This window comes from Athene noctua, chromosome 15 (assembly GCF_965140245.1).
Source record: "Athene noctua chromosome 15, bAthNoc1.hap1.1, whole genome shotgun sequence".
Taxonomy (NCBI): Eukaryota; Metazoa; Chordata; class Aves; order Strigiformes; family Strigidae; genus Athene; species Athene noctua.
In genome coordinates this window covers 19,401,499-19,420,816 of record NC_134051.1, presented here as the reverse complement: position 1 = coordinate 19,420,816, position 19,318 = coordinate 19,401,499, and the positions used below count along the sequence as shown (strand labels likewise).

At 57.0% G+C, this 19,318-nt stretch overlaps 1 protein-coding gene across 2 annotated transcripts in view; it reads right to left on the bottom strand.

The window, feature by feature from the left end:
• Window positions 1-19,318, bottom strand: part of PRKCB (protein kinase C beta) — a 133,123-nt gene that overhangs the window by 56,784 nt on the left and 57,021 nt on the right. For both annotated transcript variants that reach the window (XM_074918890.1, XM_074918889.1), the window contains exons 4-5: window positions 10,969-11,080; window positions 9,503-9,631 (exon numbers count right to left, since the gene is read on the bottom strand). In XM_074918890.1, coding sequence (XP_074774991.1) covers window positions 9,503-9,631; window positions 10,969-11,080 — 241 coding nt within the window. The remainder of the gene's footprint in view (window positions 1-9,502; window positions 9,632-10,968; window positions 11,081-19,318) is intronic.

Sequence of the window (19,318 nt, the reverse complement as noted above, 5' to 3'; positions counted from 1 at the left end):
CGTGGCCTGAATGAAGTGACGCCACCACTGAGTGCTGCTGTACCAGATATGTTAGAGCTCCAATATGAACTGGAGTCAAAGGCAGCCAAGTGGTACGCCACAATTGACATTGCCAATGCATTCTTTTCAATTCCTTTGGCAGAAGAGTGCAGGCCACAGTTTGCTTTCACGTGGAGGGGTGTCCAGTATACCTGGAATCGACTGCCCCAGGGGTGGAAGCACAGCCCCACTATTTGTCATGGACTAATTCAAACTGCACTGGAAAAGGGTGATGCCCCTGAACATCTACAATACATTGATGACATCATTGTGTGGGGCAATGAGGCAGAAGAAGTGTTCAAGAAAGGACAAAGAGTAATTGAGATTCTTCTGAGAGCTGGGTTTGCCATAAAGAAAAGCAAGGTCAAGGGACCAGCACGAGAAATTCAGTTCTTGGGAATAAAATGGCAAGATGGACGCCGTCATGTGCCATTGGATGTTGTCAACAAGATAGCAACTATGTCTCCACCGACCAACAAGAAGGAAACACAAGCTTTCCTAGGACTTGTGGGATTTTGGAGGATGCATATTCCAGGTTACAGTCAGCTTGTGAGCCCTCTCTATCAAGTGACCCGAAAGAAGAACAATTTTCAGTGGGGTCCTGAGCAGCAACAAGCCTTTGAGCACATCAAACAAGAGATAGCTCGAGCGGTAGCTCTTGGGCCTGTTCGGACAGGACCAGCTGTGCAAAATATACTTTACACATCAACTGGGGAGCACGGACTCACATGGAGCCTCTGGCAGAAGATACCAGGTGAAACTCGAGGTCGGCCATTAGGATTTTGGAGCCGGGGATATCGAGGATCAGAAGCCCACTACACTCCGACTGAAAAGGAGATACTGGCAGCATATGAGGGGATTCGAGCTGCTTCAGAAGTTGTTGGTACAGAAGCACAGCTCCTCTTGGCACCACGGCTGCCTGTATTACATTGGATGTTCAAAGGAAACATCCCTTCTACCCACCATGCAACCAGTGCTACCTGGAGTAAATGGGTCGCGTTAATCACGCAACGGGCTCGACTGGGGAAACCCAACCATCCAGGGATCCTGGAAGAGATCATGGACTGGCCAGAAGGTAGAGATTTTGGAGTGCGGCCTGAGGAGGTGGCTCGTGCCCAAGAGGCACCGCCATATAACGAGTTACCAGAAGATGAGAGGCGTTATGCTCTCTTTACTGATGGATCCTGTCGTGTGGTAGGAAGCCATCGGAAGTGGAAAGCTGCTGTGTGGAGTCCCACAAGACAAGTCGTTGAGGCCACTGAAGGAGAAGGAGAGTCAAGTCAGTTCGCAGAAGTAAAAGCGATCCAACTTGCCCTAAAGATTGCTGAACGGGAAAAGTGGCCAGTATTATATCTCTACACGGACTCCTGGATGGTGGCTAACGCCCTGTGGGGGTGGCTACAGGAGTGGAAGAAGACCAATTGGCAGCGCAGAGGTAAACCCATCTGGGCTGCTGCATTGTGGCAGGACATCGCTGCCCGAGTGGAAAACGTGGCTCTAAAGGTGCGTCATGTAGATGCTCATGTGCCCAAAAGGCGTGCCACTGAAGAACACCAAAACAATGAGCAAGCAGACAAAGCTGCCAAAATTGAAGTAGCTCGGCTGGACCTGGACTGGGAGCGTAAGGGTGAGCTGTTTGTAGCTCGATGGGCCCATGAAACATCAGGGCATCTTGGCAGAGATGCAACGTACAGATGGGCTCGTGATCGAGGGGTGGACCTGACCATGGAGGCCATCTCACAGGTCACTCACGAATGTGAAACATGTGCTGCAATCAAGCGAGCCACACGAGTAAAGTCTCCCTGGAACAGAGGGCGATGGCTGAGTTTTCAATACGGTGAGGCCTGGCAGATTGACTATATTGGACCACTGCCACGAACACGCCAAGGCAAGCGCTACATACTCACCATGGTAGAAGCAACTACGGGTTGGCTAGAAACATACCCTGTAAATCATGGCACTGCCCGAAATACCATCTTGGGTCTTGAAAGGCAAATTTTATGGCGACATGGTACTCCTGAAAGAATCGAGTCAGACAACGGGACCCATTTTCGAAATAATCTTATAAACTCCTGGGCAAAGAAACACGGCATTGAGTGGGTGTGTCACATCCCTTATTACCCACAAGCGTCTGGAAAGACTGAAAGATATAATGGACTGTTGAAGACTCTGTTGAGAGCATTGGACAATGGGGGATGGAAGCATTGGGATATAAATTTAGCAGAAGCCACTTGGCTAATTAATACCAGAGGATCTGTTAACCGTCCTGGGCCTGCCCAAACAAACCCCCTTCATACTGTGGGAGGAGATAAGGTCCCTGTAGTACACACAGGGAGGTGGCTGGGGAAGGCAGTGTGGATTGCTCCTCCCTTGGGAAAAGGCAAGCCCACTCGTGGGATTGTCTTTGCCCAGGGACCTGGATGTACTTGGTGGGTAATGCGGGAGGATGGGACTACTCAGTGTGTGCCTCAAGAACATTTAACCTTGGGGGGAAAGTAATCTGTGGGATGAGTTGTATGTTGCAGGAAGTGATGGAGGAAGTAGGAACGATGAAGAGTGAACCAGACACGTGCAACGACGACCCAAACCTAGCCGGTGCTGGAGTCCAACGGTCAAGCATAATTCTGTCCTGAGCATCTATCTTGACAGATGGAAGCCAAGACACTGAACATCTGAAGAAGTGAAGAAAGCTTATGGAATAGATAAATGAGTATTATGTGGGACCTGGGCATTACGTAAATGGTATGGAATAAGGGGTGGAGACTGTATTGGGTCTGGCTGAACTGGAATCGGTTTTCCCCTATAGCAGCCCTCACGGTGCTGTGGTTTATGCTGGGAGCTGCAGGGTGTTGATAGCACCCTGGTGTTGTGGCTGCTGCTGAGCAGTGCTTACACAGCACCAAGGCTCTTTCTGATATTTTCCCCAGTGGGACGGGGTGGGCAAGATCTTGGGAGGGGACACAGCCAGGACAGCTGACCCAAACCGACCAAAGGGATATTCCATACCATATGACGTCTGCTCAGTATAAAGCTGGGAGAAAGGAGGAAGGGGGTGGGGTCACCCTTGGTCCTCCGAGGCAACTACTACGCGTATTGGAGCCCTGCTTCCTGAGAAGGCCCAACATCGCCTCTTCATGGGAAGTAGAGAATAAATCTGTTTGCTTTTGCTTCCGCGCGCGGACTTTTGCTTTGCTTTGCTTATATTAAAACTGCTTTTGTTTCACCCACAAGGGTTAGTTTATCTTCTTTCCCCTCTTTACCCTGTTGAGAAAACAAAGGGAAGGGGGGGGGGGGGAAGTGATAGAGCGACTTGGTGGATACCTGGCATTTAGCCAGAGTCAAACCATCACACACCCAAAGGGAATAAACTTGCTTTGGCAATTTGACACGTCTCGGAGCACGGCTAGGTACCCAAATTTTGTTTAGCAGGCCCAAAAGATGACTGCTCTTTTGTGAAGCAGCTCAAGCGAACCGACCCAGCCCGCGCCACCGGCGAGAGGCAGAGGCCTGGTCTGGCCACCCGAGGAGAAGCGGCAGAGCCGTCCCGGGGCCGGGCTGCCCTCGCTCCCCAGCGATGCTCAGCTCGGGCAGCCCCCAGCCTGCAAAACACCACACTGCTCGTGTCTGCCTTCCCAGGAGGGAGAGACTCGAAATACTGTATTGTGAAAACCACAGCATTGATGTAAAGAAGCCGAAGAGCTGGAGAGAATCCTCCCCAACAGCCTCCCAGGGGGCCCCCACGGCAGCTCAGGTCGCTTCCGAGGAGGCTCGTGGACCCGCTCCCGGCACCGATCGCGAGGACGCTTCGTCGTGACTTAAACCAACGCCTTCAGCAGGCAGAGCTGCTGACGCCACCAGCCAGTCCTAGCTGGCTACTTGAGGTTTTCCAGCCTCACACTCTCATTCCCTGGGTCCAGTCTGTTCAGCGCTTTTAACTCCAGCCAGCCCAAATGCACAGACATGCTGGACAGCAAAAACCACGCTTCTCCTGCTGCTCAAATCCATCTTGGCTAATTAGGCTCAAGGCCAAAGCCTGGCTCCTTCCAGGATGCTGCAGAGGACGCCTGGCACAGCCGGAGCCGCTCTGTGCCAGGGACCAACAGCCAAACCAAGCCCACCGAAAGAACATGCCCAAAGGAGTGTCCCCCGCAGCTGGTCTCCCCCTTGCACAAAGCAAAACCCCGAGGGAGGCAGCAAGGGGGTCGGGGGCATCCTGGGGGCCTGGCTCCTGCCCCAGCCTTTCGCTCCGAGCCCAGGGATGCTGATCACACAGTCCCCACACGGCTTGTGTCGACGCTTCACAAGAGAAGAACCCTTGCCAAGAGCACGCATCTAAGTGCTTTGCTGGATGAGCTGCAGATTGGTTTGTGCCCTAATTAACAAGGCCCTCGGAAACCTCCTGTGTTTGGGAAACCGCCTTTGGCTGGTGGAGCAGCGGCCGCTGTCCCCAGCACGGACACTCCACAGCCCCCCCTCGCCGAGCCGAGGGTGCAAACCCCCAGGCATTAGGAAGGTGCCATTTATTTGTCCAGGTGCCCGATCATTAGAGCAAGCCAGGCATTTTTAATCAGCAGGAACACCAATAAATCCCAGCGCTTCAGCAACCCCCGCGCAGGCAGCCAACGGGGCTCCGGCTGCAGCGCGAGCGGCGCTCCCACGTGCCGCGGCTGCCACCACCCACCCCAGAGCCGGGCGGCTAATTAGGACGGGCAGCTCTGCAGGTTCTGGGCTGTGCCAGACCCCAGCCCCGGTCACCCCCATCTGTCCCCCCCGCCCCGGGCCCTGGCCGGCAGCGGGACGGCCGCGCTCGGCCTCACGGGGCTGCTCTCCGGGCGGGCAGCAGCCAGGGGCAGTGCTGCTGGCTTGTTAAATCACAGGCAGCTGCTGGAAGTCAGCCTCATCGAGCACAAGCCAGGGCATATTTTGTGGATTTTGAGAAATCCGGGGGTTTGGTTACTGGTTTTCAATCCCCTGCTCTGCCTGGAGCCTCACCGACCGCCCCAGGAACCGATACAGATGCTCCTACCCTACAGCTTTGAGGTTCCTGGCTCTTCAGAGCTAAGAACGGGTTAAAAATATTGACATTTGGATCTTTCTCATATTATTATTATAATTTTACAATCTCAGTGCTGGCAGACCGCGCCGTGGGCAGGCCCACGCTGTGCCAAGTGCTGTTAAAAAGCGAAGCGCGAGCACAGCCCTCGCTGGAGGGAAGCACAGCCCAGGGCTGACCCCGGCACTGCGCCGTCCCCGCAAACCCCCGCTCCCTCCTACCCCGGGGTGCGGTTTGGGGTGAAAACTGCACCTCGGGGCACCTCACAGGGCCAGTTTGCCAACACGTCTCCTTCTTTATTCATCTTCATTCCGCGAGCGTTCGCTGCGCTGGCAGCAGCAGCGTCTCTGCCACCACGCAGAGCAGGTCCTGGATAACAGAGCACTGCTGGGGCAAGTCACCGTCACCTCCAGAAAGGGGGGAGCACAGAGATGCCATTTTTCAGGTCGTTAGCTAAGCAGACAAGTCATTCTGAGCCAAACACCACATTTTGTTTAACCAAAAAATCTGTGTTTTCCCTTGGAAGGAAAAGGTTAGCTTTCCAAAGAATAAAAGACAATTAAAAAAAAAAAAAAAACAGAGAGAGAAAAGAAAGAGACACTGCTGAAAAGCATTTGGCAAATTCCTGTCAAATTTGTCAAGCTGATAAAAAAATAAAAGCATCGAGCTCATCGTCTCCGTTGGCTGTGCCCGTGCTGCCACCTGCAGGCACTTGTCCCTGCCCAGCCCAGCGCTGCCTGCCCTGCCTGCCCCTTCCCCAGCCTGGGGACCCTCCCCATCGAATACCCCGGCTGGGAAAGCTCAGCGCATTTCTGGGCAAGGGTCTCCACACCCCGAGGGACAGAGAGGAGCCCCTGCCCCAACACCAGGACCCGCGCGTTACCACGCAGTTGGCACCAAAAGGTGTCGGGGCACCACGAAAAGCCCCTCAAAACCAGCCCTGCCCTGCTCCAGCCCAAGAGCTCCAGCACTGCAGCGCCCGCGCTGCCTGCGCGCCCCCGGAGACGGGAGTTGAGGGGAAACACCGAAATCCCGTGTGAACTCTGCCACGGGCAATGCTGCCCGCTTGCGCGGCCTGAGCCGCTGCCCGCCGAGACGGGGACACGCCTGGCACGGGGAGGCTGCGTGCCCCAATCCAGGACGGCGACGAGTATTTGGGACTGGCCGCAGGGGTGGTGGGAACTGTGGCTCCTCCGTCCCTCAGCGCAGCCGGGCCGTGGAACCCCGGCCCCAAGGTAAGTTGGTTTCTCAGACCGGATTTTGCTTCGCAGAATCCTTTTCCCCCTTCCCCACTCGCCTCCGTGCTCGTTTGTGCTTCCACAGTCAGTTCCCCACCCCAGAGAGCTTCCAGCCCCGCTGGGGGAGCGGGTGGCAGGGGGGAGCAGCCGGGCTTCCAGCTGCAGCGCCGACCCCCCAGCCCCAGCCCCCCAGCAGTGGGGTTCATCCCCCCCCACGCCGCCAGGCTCGGGGGGCTCCACCACCCGCCCGCCCATCCATCGCCACGCCGTCGCTCCTGGCCTTGACAGAAATCCACCTCCTGCCCACCCCAAACTGAAATTTCTGTGGAAAATGTGTAAATGGCATTTCCCCCAGGATTCTGTTCCAGCAGAAGCCCACCTGCTAGCTCAGCCCGCTGCCCCCCAGGCAGCAGCCCCTCTCCCACCATGGCCCCCCCGGCGTGGCCGAGGCAGATCCTGCAGGAAGAGACACGGTGGCTTTGGTGGCACAGACCCCCCCGCGGGCAGCCCGACGCCCCGGCCTTGGCACAGAGCCCCCCCGGCACAGCCATCAGCCACGCCACGGCCCTTCCATCCCCCGGCCCCCCCACGCCGCTCTGCACGAAGCCCCTGGCCGCTCACAAACCCAGACCCCCCCTCTGCAACACACCCTGGCTGCGACTTGAGGGCCAGCTTTTCAGGATCTGGCCTCTCCCTGCCAGCACCAACCCCGTCATTATTTGAGGGCTTTGTCTTTCTGAAGCAAACAGCCCCCGGGGGGGGTTGGTGGTGTGTGGAAATCTCAGTTGACCCCCCGGAGAGGAGCCCAAACCCGCCACAGCACAAACCACAGCGCCCAGTCGCTCTGCCTGCGACTCCCACATCTCCCGAGGGCGGGGGCCCACGTTTGCTTTGGGTCTGAGCAGACTTTTCCAGCTCTCCTCCAAGTTCTGGAGCAAAAATCGAGAGCCCCCCTTGCCTGGAGGGGCAGGAGGGAAGGCAGGGCTCCCCACCTCGGCTGCCAGCGCAGCCTCTCCTCTCTCCAAGCGCTCCCACTCCTTCATCAGCTATGCGGCAGAGCTGGAGAGCACAGTACGTTTCCCTGCCTTTCTGGAAAAGCCAACAGATGACATGTTTTCACCAACACCTCCATAAAGGGCCAGAAATAAAACAGTCTTTCAAACCCAGCTGAAGAAAAGAAAATCCAGCTGCACAGAAAGAGGCCGGGGGAGTTTCTGCCCTGCCTGGGGAGCTGTGGGAACGGGGCTGCGGTGCCAGCGCAGCGAGCTCTGCGCCCATCGGCCTCCGCCTGGCCTCGGGCAGAGCTGCTGCAGGGAAGGTGCCCGGGGAGCAGGAATTCTGTGAAAGGGAGTTCTCTGGGGTTCGTCGAAGCTCTTCCTTATGGACAAATAAAACAAAAAATAAGTTTAAAAAAACCCACAACAGGTTTTTTTGATTTTTTTCATCAATATTTTCAAGTAATGTGGTATTTTTCTTGAAAATATTTCTGACTGCTCTCTAGGGCAGAAAGGAGCCTGGCCCTTCCCCGCACACCCGCACCCCACCCGAGCGTTTCCCTACGTGAGGCTGCTCCCCCCGTGCGCCCCCTGGGGCAGGTCCACGAGGCGTAGGACCCGCCGTGCCCACCGCTGCCCCCGGGCTCCCGTCACCCCGGGGAGGGGGCTGGCTCGGGTCACCCCTGGCTGAAGCACAGAAGGGGCAGACGGGGCCGGTTTGGGGGAGCTGGATCTCGGGATGTTCCCAAGCAAGAAGCAGGCAGCCCGGAGCAGGCAGCCCTCGCCAGCCTCGCGCTCTCGGGGGGGCAGGTGGCTGCCAGAGCGCAGCGGGACACCCCACGCGGGACGCTGGAGTCCCGACGGCTCCGGGAGGAACCACCCAGAGCTGGTGGGACGCAGAGAAGGATCCGGTCCTTGCCATGGGTGCCGCCAGGCCAGCACCCCCGGGGCGGCTCGGAGGGGTGGCTGAGCGTCGCAGCGTGGGCACGTAGGTGGCATTTTACACCCCGTGGTCTTAAAACGCATCCTGCGAACGGCTCGGCAGCTCCCTGCAGAGACCGTACCTGCCCGGAGCTGCCTGCGTGGGCAGAAACCTCCTTCCCCAGAGCAGCGCGGGGCTCAGCTCCGCCGCACGCTGCCAGCCTTGCCCGCAGAGCCCTCCCCGCCTCCCACCCCTGCCAGCACCCGCACCCCGAGGCGCCGGTCACCGGCACCCGAGAGCCCCACCGCCGGTCTGATCGCTCCGTGCAGGGGGCAAGAGGATTTACCAGAATGTTACAGGTCATGGGGGAAGAGTCTGGGAACTCAAAATCCGAGCGGCAAAAGCCTTTAGAGACAGGATAATCCTGTTTTGTGCCACAGACCAAGAACGGAGGAGTTCCAGGACAAAGGAAACCGGGATGGGGGACACCGGGCTTGGCCGCCGGTGGCCGTCCGGTGCCCGGGACAGGAGCCCGGCGCTGCCTGCAGCTCCCCCGGCCCCATCTCCCATCGCCTGGCGCGGCCCCGGAGGCGGATGCCGCGAGATGGCACTGCCACTCCGTGCCTCCGCTGGGGACGTGCCCACGCGGGTGGCTGGATCCACGCCAGCCCCCCAGGGTGCCCTGTGAGCGCTACGCCAGGCGCCAGGGAAACGTGCAGAACAAGGGTTTGTCTGAGCCTGTCCCAGCACCTCTGAGCACCGAGCGCCTCGGACAGAGGGGGAGGCCGCGGGGTCTCCAAATCAGTGGAAGAAGGTTGCAAAGCTCTAGTTTGATAAAAGGACCATCCGGGATTCCCACCAAGGCCCAGGTACCTTTAAGAGCATGGAAGGAACATCAGGAAACAGATGGGCACGCTACAAACACACTTTTTCACAGGGCACAGCTAAAGGAAAGAACTTTCTGTCACCCCTCCTCAGGGTGCTGTGGATGCTGAAATTTTACACGATTCAACGAGCAGTCTGAAAAATCTGTAACCGTAAAAGCTCTTTAGCACAGACTCGGTAGCCCCAGCCAGCGCTTGCCAGAGGGCAGGAGCGTGCCCGGAGAAGGCTCAAAGCCTCGTCCTGCCTTGCTGAGCAGGCACAGGCCAGGCACTGCACCCCGGCCCCGCCGTGGCCCGGCGCACGCCAGCACCGAGGGGCAACCGGGCGGCCCCGGTTTTGTCCTGGGGTTTGTCCTGGGCCGCACACCTACCTACGACGGTGAGCACGTCCTTCTCGATGTCAGCCCTGATGTATATCCGTCCCCGACGCTCGGTGTGGTCCGTCCCGCACAGGCTGGGGACGTTCATCACGCAGCGCTTGTGCACGTTCATCATACAGGCTGCGGGGTGGAGAGACAGGAAGGGATGCTCAGCACCGCCGGCCCCTCTGCCAAGGCTCAGGGGGTGTCCAGAGGGGCTGAGGGGGGAAGGATTTGTCCTCCTTTTAAGGGAGGATGTTTGTGAGGGCTTCTGGGATAAACATGCAGCAAATGGACCCTCAAATGCAGCCGGAGGCTCTGGCAGAGCCCTGCCCGGACACGGGGACCCACCACCCCGGCAGTTTTGGGTCTTTACAGAGCCTTCAGCCCTCACTCGAATTGCCTGAGTTTTGCTGATTTATCCAACTTCTCTCCCGTCACACCCCTGGTGCAACGCTGGATTCCCCAGGAGCTGATAAGGGGCATTAAAAATGACCCGCGTATGTGTGGGCATATATACACATATAAAAAATTTATATAATAAAATATATAAATATATATATAAAAATTTATATTGTAAAGAAATTCATTTCCACTTGCTAACATTTTAAAGGTGATAATGAATACGCTGTTCCCACAACAGTCAGCAAGCTTCTATATTTATGAGAAAGGCAGCACATGGCGAGCAGCAGAGTATGCTGTTCCCGCAGACCGCGCTGGGGATTCACAGTCCTTTTAAATAGGAACGTACAAGATTAACTCGGAAAATAACTGATCCCTCTCTGCCTCCTCTCCCTCTCCTTTCATCCTCCATTTTCTGCTCTTGTACAGTAATTCCCCGGGCCCTGCTGTGCCCGAGGTGAGGGTCGCGCAGACCCGAGCGCTCAGCAGAGCCTGAGCCACGGCAGCAGCCCCCGCCGCGGCCACGGGGTGTCAGTCGGAGCCGGCGCTGCGGAGAACCGGGAACGGAGGAGATGCTGGGGGGTGAGGGAGACACTGGGGGGGACGAGGGAGATGCTGAGGGGGGGGCGAGGGAGATGCTGAGGGGGGGGCGAGGGAGATGCTGAGGGGGGGGCGAGGGAGATGCTGAGGGGGGGCGAGGGAGATGCTGAGGGGGGGGGCGAGGGAGATGCTGAGGGGGGGGGCGAGGGAGATGCTGAGGGGGGAGCAAGAGCGATGAGGGCAGTGCTGGTGGGGGGATGAAGGGGACGAGGGTGATGCTGCAGGGGGGGATGCAGGCAGGATCCCCCCCAGCCAGACCCCTTGCCCTCCCCTCTCACTCCAGGACTCGGGGGGGCTCCTCACGAGAGGCGAGAAGGTGCCCACTCGCGCCCAGCCCCTCGGAGCCAGCAGCAGGCTCTGCGCTGGTGGCAGAGGGGACGGGGTTTGGGCCGCAGTGCAGACGGGCTGGGAGCCCCTGCCCAAGGCCTCGGGGTGCCCCCACTTCTGCCACCGCAGCCCCCGGGTTCGTCACTTACTGTCACATTTCATCCCCTGGTGAATGAGCCCGTAGAGCAACGACCCGCAGTGGTCACAGAAGGTGGGGCTGGAGTACGTGTGGATTTTAAATTTGTGTTTGCTCCGGGGATCCTAGGAGGAAAATAAAAGATAAAAGATTATAAACTTGCATTAAATATTGGCAAGGCCCCACCGCTCTCCACATTTCACATGCCAGCTGGCTTCGGAGGTGCTGTTAATGGACTTCAGTCAACTGCCACCGACTGATGTGGACCTTTTCCAACAGTCGCCAAGATCCAGCTTTATTACTCTTTATATGTGTTGCCATAACAATGAAAAAGCAATGCACTGGCTTGTCTGGGGATTTATTGTTTTTAAATAACTTGGTCTTAGCACAGAAAACACCAGGTGAGATCGGTACGTAAGAACCAACATAAGGGCTGGACACTACTCAACTTCCACGTCAACCCAGTGGGGTAACGCAGAGAAAAACCCCCATGGTTTCCATCTATATTAAGACTACCCAGTAAACATCTTTGTGCGCTGGTGCCAACCCTCCCCAGCACGCTCCTAGGCAATCAAGCTGCTTAGGGTATACTTTAATATTTTGGGCTTTCTTAAACCCAAGGTCAGACTTTTCTGCAGCAGCAAAACCAGGAGAGCCCAGTTTATCCCGGACACTGCAGCCGTGCACAGGCACCTTGCTAACAGGGCTCCTGGACTCCAGGTTAAAGAGCAACAAACTCAAATGAGAAACAGCCTCTCAACAGGGAGACAGGATCAACCGCTGGGACAAACGACTGAGGCAGACCAAGGATTTGGTATTTCTTGGTGTCTCCCATGCGAGACAAGGCAATTCTGCTCGAACCTCCGTCATGCGGCCGAACGCAGAGCAACTTTAAGCCAACACAAAGTTCCGGAGGAGGCAGGACGAGGGGATCCCTGCTGCTGGCCCCGCCAGAGCCGCGGTTTCAGTGCCCGGGGCTGCTGGAGAATCCGGGGCAGCAAAGCTGGGCCCCAGCCCCAGCCCCAGCCCCAGCCCGGTCCTCCCTGGAGCAGCCCCCGCGCAGGGGGCAGAGCCGAGGCCGGGGGGGCAGCTCTGCTCCGGGGGGCAGGGGGCAGGCAGCCCCCCCGGGTGCGCTGCACGCCTGGTAGCAGCACCCAGGCAAGGGGGAGGGCTATGGCAAGCTGGAGCTGGCTTCATTTCATCTCGGGTTAATTGTTTAAGGGTTAGGGACGAGGCACAGCTCCTGGCGCGGTCATTTGAGCTGACTGGGTTTTTAATGGCCTGGAAAGGCGCCCGGGGCATTAGGAAAGACACCTTTGCAGGGCACTGTGAGCTCCGTAAATTAATAAAGAGTCGAGTCAGAACTGAGCTCTAACGTAGCTGCCAATACACTACCTCCCCCTGAAAGCAGTCCTCCTCCCGCTATGGCACCGAAGCTGCATTAATCACTAATATTCTGCATTATTTCACAGCATCGCAGATAACTCCAGCGATACCAGAAAGGTGGAAAAGGAACGGAGCTTCGTTTCATTCCATCTGTGAAGCGCAAGGGATTAGGTATGCGCTTCAGCAAACAGATTGTACTTTAAATTTAAAATATCTCACGTTTTACCCTAAACAAATTGCCTCCAGACACAGAGTGCAACATGCCCCTGTGTGGCAGGTTGGTGCCAGCTGCGTCGCAGGGCAGCTGAGGGTCGAGGGCTCATGATTAACCTGTCTGCTGGACACCCCCCGCTACCAGAAGGACAGTTCTCTAAGTGACACTGTACATCTGAAAGCCTCTTGCATTCCCCAGGCATATAAGAGAGCACAGGACAATGTAAACCTGGATTCGAGGCTAGAAGAGGAGGCAGGGAGAGAACTGCCCCCCCCAGAAAGCTTCGGGCAGGCAGACTGCAGGCAGCTGGGCCTCGAGCCGGGCAGGCGGCGGCGAGGGCAGGGCTGGCAGGGTAACCCCGAGCTCTGCTGCCCGGGGCACCACGACAGACCCACACACCTTCCAAAGAGGCTTACAGGTTTAGTCAGATCCTTCCACTGGACGTGTTGTAAGCCCCTGAAAACTCTCCCTGCTTGGTTTTATAACCTGAGCTCTGTCTGTAGGGCAGGTCAGGAGCAGCCCCGTAAGCAGCTTTGCTGGTACAGCAGAGCTCCCTCCTCGGGGGGAGCCCCCTCCCCGCAGCCCGACGCCTGCAGGCACAGCGCAGCGCCCACAGGCCCGGGACACCCCCCCGGAGATGAGGCACCCCAGAAAATGAAAAGCTTTCTGTTGGCACCGTCCCAGGAGAAAGGAGGCCTCTGGTTGGACGCCAAACCACGCGTCCCGCGGAGCCCCCCGCCGCCCAGGAGGGCAACCCCGGGGGTGGCCGGGCACCGGCCGGCCACGCGGACCCCCCGTCGGCAGCGGGACGGGGGCAGCTCTGGCAGAAGCCGCGTGCCAGTCAAACCCCAGCGTGTGACACGGGGAGGAATCGCCCCCGAGTGCTCCAGTTTCTGTGTTCCCTTCTCGAAACAGATATTCCTGTTTAGGCAAATGAAAGCTTTAGTCATTCATAAAAAACACAAGCTCAATGCAAAATGAGACGAGTTCCACTTCATGCGAAGGATGTTACATTCCCACTGGAACTGAGACTTAAAAAACCCCGAGCTAGAGGAGCGAAGCGTGCGCCGAGCCGCGCTGCGGCGGCAAGAGCCTGCTGGCACCCGAGCGCCCGCAGGCTCCCCGCAGCTCCCTCGGCACCCCAGGAGCAGGGACCCTCCGTGCGGGGGGAGCCGGACCCCTCATGGGGGCACCTCGGGCTTCGCCCTCTGCTCCCACCCCCGAGGGGCTGCTCTGGGGAGAGCCAGCACCCAGAGGGCCCAGAGGGTGGGGGGTGATGGAAGCAGCGGGGCAGGGGGAGGCAGAGCCCCTTCTCTGGCTGCCGGGGTGCCGGGGGTGGGGGCCCGTTTCACCTTGACTGGTGCTTTAGAAGGTGCCAGAAACTGGAAATTCTGGATATCATTTTCGAACAAGGCTGAAGTCATTTTACAAAGAGACTATTTTTGTACCACAGAGACAAGGATGACGAGATCACTGCATATGCAGATGCTGAGAAACTTAAAACAAGAATGGTTAAAAAGAAGTTTGCCAAGAAAAGGCGCTCCTCCTCCATCCTACCAGCACGTCCCTGAAGAACAGGGCAGAAAAAGCTTGCTTTGGAGCAGAACTGGAAAATGCCATGAGGGGTGTTTTACTGCATTAAGAGGCTCTGACCTTTCCAGTCAGCGCTGGCACAGACCCGTCACCCTGCGAGCAGGGGGATGTGCGTGTGCCCCGGGGGCCCCCCAAGGAGGGCTCTGAGAGCCAGGGAAGGAGAGGAGCCGCCGCCTGAGCTGGTACCCTGCGAGCACCCACCCAGCAGAGGCAGCGGCTTCTGCCTCTCAACTTGACAGCAGGTTTCTGGTCTGAAAAGAGCCGGTACAATACTGCAGCCCCGACTTACTGCAGCCCCCATTTGCGGAGCAAAGCTCGCAGCCCCCGGCCTCCCCCAGAACCTCACACACCTCCAGCTGCTCCGACCCGAGGCGGCCCCGGCCGTCCCGCCGCGGGCACAGGCAGCTGCGCAGGCTCAGGCTGACGGCAGCCCGAGCTCTCCCAGGAACGCAAGAAATTTGATTCATAGGTGAGTAATCAACTCATGGCCTTCCAGGCGCTCTGGGCGCAGCCCAGCCGGACCCTGGCTCGGGCTCAGCCATCTCCTGAGCCTCCCTCCAGGGCCGTACGCGCCGAACACGGCGCTGATGCAGCGCCCGCTCTCCCCGATGGAGATGCTGGTGCACCGCTTACCGCCGACGTGCAGGCAGGCAGCTGGTGGCATTGATCAGATTGATAATTTATTCACAGCTCACGGCAGCGAGGAATCCGTGTGCTCCTCTGCGGCAGTGTCAGGCCGGCGCTGGGCAGAGGCTCGTCAGACGGCAGCGAGCCAAGGCGCGAGAGCAGAGCGGGGCGGCGCGGCACTGACTGGCAACAAGGGCGTTTTGCTTCAGCTATTTCTCACACAAAAGTCCGTGTCCTGGCAAGGGCAGCAGCCCTCCGTCGCACCCAGAATTGCAGACGCTGCGCTGGATGCCGCCGGGGCTTTTACCTAGTTCTGCGCCACACTGAGCTTCGCGCAGCGTGGGCATCGCCTCTCCCTGGGGCAGGGAGGAGGCGGGAGGCAGAGGGAGGACCAGACCCTTCCTCAGGCCCCGCGGTCTGAGCCAGAAAACATCTTTAAAGCATGTCCAGCTCTCTAACATTAGTCACAGACGAAGGGTGCTGAAGTTTCTTCTGTTTCCTCGTGCAAACAAACCCCGCAGGCCCCCGCTCCCGTCGCTCTCCCGGGGCGCTTGCCCTTGCGCAGAGCCCGGGGAAGGGGCCAGCCCGGACCCACACCCGGGGCTGGTGCTATTTTAATCCCACGTACTGACACCGCTTGCTGGACTCTACAGAACAGCCAGAGGTTTGCTTCAAGATTATGTGGCCCTGCTTTCCCCATCTCACTGCAGAGGAAGCTTTAAACGATCTCTTCCGAAGAAGAATTAACACAGTTCACGTTAAGAGACTGGTTTCAAGTGCATTTCCCAGCAATTTAAGCAGCGTAACAGCAGAGCAAATACAGCAACAGCTTTCTGTCTGCACCTAACCAAACCCAGGCAGCGGACACAAACCCAAGAGCCTCACCATTTGCTCTGACATTTCCCCTGGGGAAAATCCCCCCTGGTGTGCAGGGAACAATTCACAGCAGAGACAGAAGTGGCCTGACAGGGACTCTAAAGGTGATGCCACGGGGAAAAGCCTCGGGAGAGAAGGGGTTTGTGAGGGGCTGGGTCAGGACCTGAACGAGACAGCTCGGGGCAGCATCCTCTTTCTTACTGCACAAGAAGCCAGGAGGTGGGGGGGGAAGATGAACTGCAGCCTCCAGTGACCGGGACCCTGTGCTTTCAGCAAGGACAGGCTGTTGGCCACTCGCCTGCCCTGTCCTGTCCGGGAGCTGCTGCCCCGGGGATGCGCCTCCTGCCTCCTCCCACCTGCCTGCACAGGGCTGGAAAAACACCTTTGGTGAGAAACAGCTCCAAATCCCAACAAAAACCAGGCAAAGGAGTTACGGAACAAGAGAACGAGAGTGATGGGTTTTTGTTTCAATCAGAAAAGCTGTGATAAACCATAGAGACTCCGCTGAAAGAAGGTGACGCACAGGAGGAAAAGCCAGGTCCTGCGCAGGGCAGGGCGGCAGAGGTCTGGGCTACCTTTTCTGTCAGGACTGTAGCTCGTGGGAGCCTGCTTCAGCATGCCACATTTGAAAGATGATTGACACAGCCACAACAGCGACACCAAAACCATTTTTCTATCATTTACAGGATTACAGGCACAGAAAACCTTGCACAGCGCAGGGCCTGAGGGCACGGTAGCACAGGCAGCGGGACGCAGGCAGCAAATCTGCCCAGACCTTGGCTGCGGAAGGGCAAGCGGTCCCCGAGCCCGAGCAGCGGCAGGGAACGCGTCTGCAGGCACCAGCATCGCGGCTTGGGCCGCTGCCGTGTCAGACACGCGGCCGCAGATAAAACCTGCCCTTGACGGCTTCCAGCAAGTCAATACATTTTTATTGACAAAAGATCTCATCTGCTAGTCAGACAACTTGAGAGATATGGATGACAGTTATTCTTCTCTTGCTGCTGCCAACGCCAAATAAAACGCACTCTTACTGAGCAGCAAAAAAAATCCAAACTCAGCTTTTTTCCCTGAGCAACATCAGCATCTCAACATCATTTAGAAATGCTGTTATCTTTCCTGTGCCTTCAGAGTCATTTTATCACAGTGCGAGCTCTCTGAGTTGCCTGAAACAGCACAGAGACCCCCTAAAACACCTCCCGTCTGCAGGACTCCCTTTCTAGACCCCCCCCGCCGGTGCTGCCCGGGGGGGCACAGGCTGCACCACCCACCTCACCGCCCTCCCCATAGTTCTGCACAAACCCAGCTCAGATCCAGCCGCTCGGTGCCCAGAGCCAGGGGCAGGGCACGACCCCTCTGCACTCTCCAATCCCCTCCTTCACGCCCGCCAAGGCTGCGGCCTCTGGTTAACTGGACACACGGCCCGAGAAAACAAAAGGAGAGCTTTTCAATTACAGGGCTGAAGACATGTGCAGGCTGGCAGGAGAAAGCTGGGCTCCGGCAAAGCCAGAGAAGCACCAGAAGGTGCTGGGAGGGAGCAAGGCAGATACATCTTCATCCCACGGGATCTGTCAGCGGCGCCGGCAGGAGCAGCGAGCATGTGCCCTCGCCCAAGGGGCAGATGGCACGCCACCAGAGCTGGAGAAGTTAATTAGCAAGACAAAAGCAAGCAGCAAGTTGCAGCAAGGATGTGTGTGAAGAGCTGCCTGTGCACCAGACCCTGGGCACCCCCAAGGTCTGCGAGACGCCAAGGAGGGATCGGGGTCCCGCTCTCTGGGGCAGAACCTGGCCAAGAGGGTGCTTTGGCATCTCAGGGAGGTCGTGGCTCAACGGGCATAGCTGGAGGAAGGGAAGGCAGCTGGGCATCCCACCGCCACCCCGACAGGCCGTTTGGTGATACCCCTCGGCACTACCCTGTGCCACGGGGCCACCCAGCAGAGGTGCCCCTTCCCCTGGAGACAAGCCCAGAAAGGAGAAACTTGAAGGAGCTGCTAATTTTCAGGTAGTACAAACGGCGTCTTCATTTGTTCTGCTGCTGACATCTCACTGCTAATTGCTGCCAGCCCACGTTTGCCCAAATGCTCTAGAGAAGAAGCCGAAGTCGGGGAAGAGGAGCTGCCCCCTTCGCACCCCGCCGCCAGCGTCAGCCTGGGGCCGGTGCTGCTGCGCGCGGAGGGGTAACGGCCACCTACTGATGCTGCCAGGCAGCTCCTGCCTCTAACGGCACGCGTACGGCCCCCGCCCCGGGAAGGGCCTCGTCTTCTGAGAGAGAGCGGCAGCAATACTTCCTTCAGTACAAACACCCGACTCTGGAGCTTTTCGAGAAAGGAGGAGCCCAAGACAAAGATGAAACGATTCTGCCTCCAGCAAACAAGAGCGTGGAAAGACTAAAGGTGTCGTGGTGATAACATTAGAGAAATCCTCTCCTAAAGCTGAAAATGGTGAAAAATTAAATGCAAAATTGAGATGAAGCTACATTGGCCCGTTACCTTCCTAGAGTAGCTCTGGTATTTATTAACGCATCCTGATTAGATGACCTTTAACAGGATAATGCAAAGAAGGTCATTTTAATGATTATTTTGTCTACAATTTAAATAATTATGCATTCTACTAATAGCTCCGACTATAATTAGGTTTGCCAACTGGATTACATTACACATGCCTGACTTCAGGTCCTGAAGACCTTGCCATATTTCAGAAAACTTCAGCTTGAACAGTCACGCTAGCTCTGCCTCCTGCGAGAGGAGAGCACGTCACGAAAACCAGCAGAGCTTAATCCCGGGATGGTGGCGTTGGGCTGGCCACCCTCTCCAAGTTTTCTCTCTGGGGATGCTGGGGAGACCTCAACGTCATCGACGCGAGAGCTGGCTGAGGCTCGGGGCTGTTGGAGGAAGGCAGGCCCAGCCCTGCTCCCCAGCACAGCCGGTCCGGTACCAGAGGCACTGCCCTCGGGTAGCCAGCGCTGTGTGACGCACACGCCGTCCTCGGCAATGCTGCTGCCCAAAACACAGGCCCACCATCACACCTTCAGCCAGCCAAAACCTCAACCCAAAACCTGCCACGACTTAAGAGCAATCCAGCAGGAAAGCAGCCCCGCTGTCTTCAGTACTAGAATTTATAGCTACAGCTTCATTCTCTACTGCAAAAAGCATTTTTTACTTTTTTTTTTTTTTTTTTTACTTAGAGTTCCTATCACATCTGTATAACCATCCTCCTCTCCTAGATGGAAGATCCCTACTCAGCAGGCTTTGCAAGGTTAAACACACACACGCTCACGCCCTCCTCAAGGAGGTTCAAACAAACACAACCAGCCCAAACAGAAAACTGCTCCAAAGTAGGACTAGTCAACAGTAACAGAAAGAGACTTTGACATTTCACCGCTCTCCGTTACCTTGTTATGCTCTGAAAAGTGTAAAATGCCAGCCTCCCCCCAGGGTTAGCTGCTTGATACAGGCACAAGCCACCATCCTATAACGCACTTAAGCACATACTTAACTTCAAACAGATGAGTTGTATTTAAGCAACTAGTATTACTCAGGTGTTTAAAATTAAGCATCCATATATGCCATAAGCACTTTACAGGATGCAAAATGTTTTTCTCCTTGATTCTCAAGGAACTATGAGCTACTGCAAGAAAAAGAGATCAAGGAGCAAAGTCAGAATATTTTTT